Raw genomic sequence first — 3,871 nt, forward strand, 5'->3', positions numbered from 1 at the left:
GGGGGTCGACAGCGGCCCTTGAGCCCCCAGCCCCAATCCACAGGGCCTGGCTTTCCCATTCATTATTGATCATATTTTATAAATCCAACGCCACACAATTTTTTCCACATTATCGGGAGCAGTGGGGAGGCTGTCCGGTGATTGGCGGAGGGGGTGTCACGTGGGCTGGGTCACGTGGTCCAGAGAGGAAAAAGGGGGTCCTTTTTGGTGTAAATCTGGACTCTAATTCTGTAATATATCAAGGAATCTCGTAAAACCGACACTAAAACGTCCCTGCCTACAAATCATCCGGCCAAATTATGAGTTCATTGTATTATGCGAATGCTTTATTTTCTAAATATCCAGCCGCAAGTTCGGTTTTCGCTACCGGAGCCTTCCCCGAACAAACTTCTTGTGCGTTTGCTTCCAACCCCCAGCGCCCGGGCTATGGAGCGGGTTCGGGCGCTTCCTTCGCCGCCTCGATGCAGGGCTTGTACCCCGGCGGGGGGGGCATGGCGGGCCAGAGTGCAGCCGGCGTCTACGCGGCCGGCTACGGGCTCGAGCCGAGTTCCTTCAACATGCACTGCGCGCCCTTTGAGCAGAACCTCTCCGGGGTGTGTCCCGGCGACTCTGCCAAGGCGGCGGGCGCCAAGGAGCAGAGGGACTCAGACTTGGCGGCCGAGAGTAACTTCCGGATCTACCCCTGGATGCGAAGCTCAGGTAAAACGCCGCGCACCGAGCCGTCCCGAGCCGCAGCGGCCCGGGCACATTACGCGGAAGGCGCCCCCTTCCCGGCCAAGTGCCCCTCTCCGTGTCCAGAGTGCTCCTGGTAGGAGGTCGGCCCTGGGGACGCGCCCCCCTCCCGCCGAGCCGCGACCCGGCGCGCCGCCCCCACTCCCATTTTTGCTTGGTGCTCTCAGGCTCGCTCCGCTTCCCTGGCGGATCCCTCTGCGCCGACGCCAGGGCGCTCGGAGCCCCCAGCCCACCCCCACCCTTCCTCCCGGCCTTTTAGCTTTAAATATTTATCAGCCGCGCCGGCACGGGCTGGAGACGAGGCCGTTTGTCTTGCGGAGGAAGGCTGGGGTTTGCAGAGAATAGCCATTAGGGTCTCCCCCCTCCCTTCTCCCTTCCCCCGCCGGGGATCTCAGCTCTGGGTGTGTCCCCCAGCCCCAGCATGGATAAGGTCTGGGGGAGGGGGCCCGTAGCGCTGAGCAGTTCTCCCCTCCCCCTTTCTTCCCAGCCAACCCCGCTCCCCCATTATTCCCTTCTGGACAATTAGAGGTGGGCTCTAGAGGCCTGGCAGGAGGAGGGGGTGTGAGAGGAGATGAGGATTCAGTCAGGGACATAGAGCCAGAGAAGCAGGTGGAGAGAGGGGGGCTGAGGTGAAGTGAGAGGAGGCTCTTGACCCCCCAGTGAACTTGGGAAGGGGGAGGCAGGAGAACTAGAGAAAGGAGCAGAGGACTGGGGGCAGGGCACAGGGGGTACAGCTGACTTCCGCAGGTGCCCTTCTTAGCACCCGTGGAGAACTGGCCAACAAGTCAAGTGTAGTTCCAGGAGAGTGGATGTCCTCTTGGGGGAGAGACTAGGACTCCCAGGAGCCAAATCAAGAATTAGAGAGGCAGCTGCTGCAGGCACCCCAAGAGACTAGGGGCTCTGTGGGTCTACTGAAAGCCTGTCCCAGACATCCTTCTTAATGTTGCCCTGGACTCAGAGGCCAGTCTCAAGGTCCAGAAGACCCAAGACTTGTGGTCAGAGGCTCCCAATCCAGCCAGGGTTGAGGGCCAGGAGAAGCCCAGCCCTTACTCTTTCAGTATTAGTGGTCACGGTCCCCATTACCTACTCCATAATTCAACTGCCTTTCCAGCTAATTTATTAAAGCCCAAATATTTCTGCTCATAAACATTTCAGCTTGGCTTTTATCTGACTTGAAATTAGGGCCCCTAGCCCCTCCTCCCACTGTCTCCTTCCTAGGAGGGCTGGCACCAGCACCTCCCCCAGCACAACCTACCTCAAGCCTCCTCAGGGTTTGGGGCTTAACTTGGGAAGCTCTCCCCTGCCCTTCAGCCCCTACCAGCCAGGGATGGAATGTTTCACCCCAACCCAGAGTGCTGTCTCTCCTCTCCCCCTGTGCCTTCCTGGAGGCCCAAAGATTGCTTTGGAGGGCTGAGTTGTCTGGGTAGGTGGGCAGGCAGGACAGCCTGGCCCTGTCTCAACCTCAGCCACTCACTGGAAAATAGTCATCAGAGAACAGTTGCTCTCAAACCAACTCTATGCTCCAAGGAAATCTGAAAATTCTCACCTCTGCCTCATTCCACAACAGGCTGGGGGAGGGGAAAGACTGGACCTGTGAGGCTCTTTGTCTCCTTTTTTTTGGGGGGGGGGGCAGGAAGCCCTCAGGCCAGGCCTAAAGTCCCACTCTAGGGTCACTTGCATGGTTTCCCTTGTCCGGTACCCCGAAGACCATCAGAGCCAGCATGCAAAAGGGGAGACTTCGGGTTCCTGGTCCTGGAGGATTAACTGCCTTTCATCCCACATGCACTCTTTAGGCACAGGCCTTCAAGAGCCAGCAGGATAGACCTTGGGTTCTGAAGCCATACGCTAGAAGACTTCCTGGGTGGAAGATGGGAGTGTTTGCCTTGGGAAGCCTGTAGAAAGGTCTGCACGTTGAGGGAAGAGGGCAGGCATAAGGGGTATGGAAAGTGATAATTTAGTGTAGTGGGAAAATAGGCTCTTCCGACCGCCGACTCCAAACCACATACAGGGTCCTAGAGGGAGGCTTCTTCTGCACTTGCTGATTTTTCTCCTGTAAATAATCTGCGCAGGGACAGACCGCAAGCGAGGTCGCCAGACCTACACCCGCTATCAGACCCTGGAGCTGGAGAAGGAGTTTCACTACAATCGCTACCTGACGCGGCGGCGGCGCATCGAGATCGCGCACGCGCTCTGCCTCACCGAAAGACAGATCAAGATCTGGTTCCAGAACCGGCGCATGAAGTGGAAAAAAGAGAACAAGACCGCGGGCCCCGGGGTCACCAGCCAGGACAAGGCCGAGGCGGAGGAGGACGAGGAAGAGTGAGGGCCAGAGAAAGGGCAGAGGAAGAGAGAGGAGAAAGGGAGAGAGAAGCCCAGCTCTGGGAACTGAACCAGGAAACTCAAGTCAAATAGGGAGAGAAAAAAAACAAACTATTTAAATGGAAAGCAGTTAAAACAATTTTTTAAGGATAGAAGGTGAAATTTTGGTTTCTTAACACTGAAAAAAAAATACTACCTATAGGAAAGTCCGTCGGGTTTGTTTTGTACAATATGGGAAGGACATGATCTACCTGTTCTGTAGCTTTCTGGAATTTGCCTCCCCTTTTCTATGTCGCTAATTGTAAGGTCTTTGGTAAAATCTTGCTGTTTTGTAAGCCCCCTCTTTGACGCTGTCTTTGTGGTCTGTGGGTCTGGACTAACTAACGTGTGTGGTTGCCCCGCTTCCTGAGCCCCTCACCTTCCCGAGCCCCTCACCTTCCCAGTAGCGGCACTGAAGGGGCCTTAGGGAGCCCCAAGGACCCACTGACTAGCTCAAGTGTCCCCTCTGTGCACCCGGCCTGCCCGCTGCTCCTTGCTCCTGCCAGCCCCTGTGATCCTCTTTACATTCTATGTGTATCTGAAAGATGGAGAAATAAAAGCAGTTAAAAATAAACAGATGCCCTATTTTCTGTGTCTCCCTAAAGCTGGGAGGGGGTGAGGGATAGTCATGCATCCCAGAGCCCCCCCTTCTCCAACCTGTGCTGCTGGCCCATTTCTTTCTGTGCTGTGGTCTGCTCTTTTTCCTTGTGCCCCTTGCTCTACGGGCTGCCAGCTAGTGAACCCTGATACCACACACACACACATTCCCTTTACATTTTCT

At 56.0% G+C, this 3,871-nt stretch overlaps 1 protein-coding gene across 1 annotated transcript; it reads left to right on the forward strand.

Moving 5' to 3' along the window:
* The first annotated feature begins 203 nt into the window (after positions 1 to 203).
* HOXB7 (homeobox B7) lies at positions 204 to 3,664 on the forward strand. Its single transcript, XM_057717093.1, has 2 exons — positions 204 to 699; positions 2,802 to 3,664. The coding sequence occupies exons 1-2, from the start codon at positions 300 to 302 to the stop codon at positions 3,053 to 3,055; spliced, it is 654 nt and encodes a 217-aa protein (XP_057573076.1). The 5' UTR covers positions 204 to 299; the 3' UTR covers positions 3,056 to 3,664.
* The last annotated feature ends 207 nt before the right edge of the window (positions 3,665 to 3,871 follow it).

Source organism: Hippopotamus amphibius, chromosome 17, assembly GCF_030028045.1.
Source record: "Hippopotamus amphibius kiboko isolate mHipAmp2 chromosome 17, mHipAmp2.hap2, whole genome shotgun sequence".
Taxonomy (NCBI): Eukaryota; Metazoa; Chordata; class Mammalia; order Artiodactyla; family Hippopotamidae; genus Hippopotamus; species Hippopotamus amphibius.

Coding starts and splice junctions, on each gene's coding strand:
- HOXB7 (XM_057717093.1), top strand. CDS start 300: ATGAGTTCATTGTATTATGCGAATGCTTTATTTTCTAAATATCCAGCC. Junction 700..2,801: donor CCCCTGGATGCGAAGCTCAG/GTAAAACGCCGC, acceptor TAATCTGCGCAG/GGACAGACCGCAAGCGAGGT.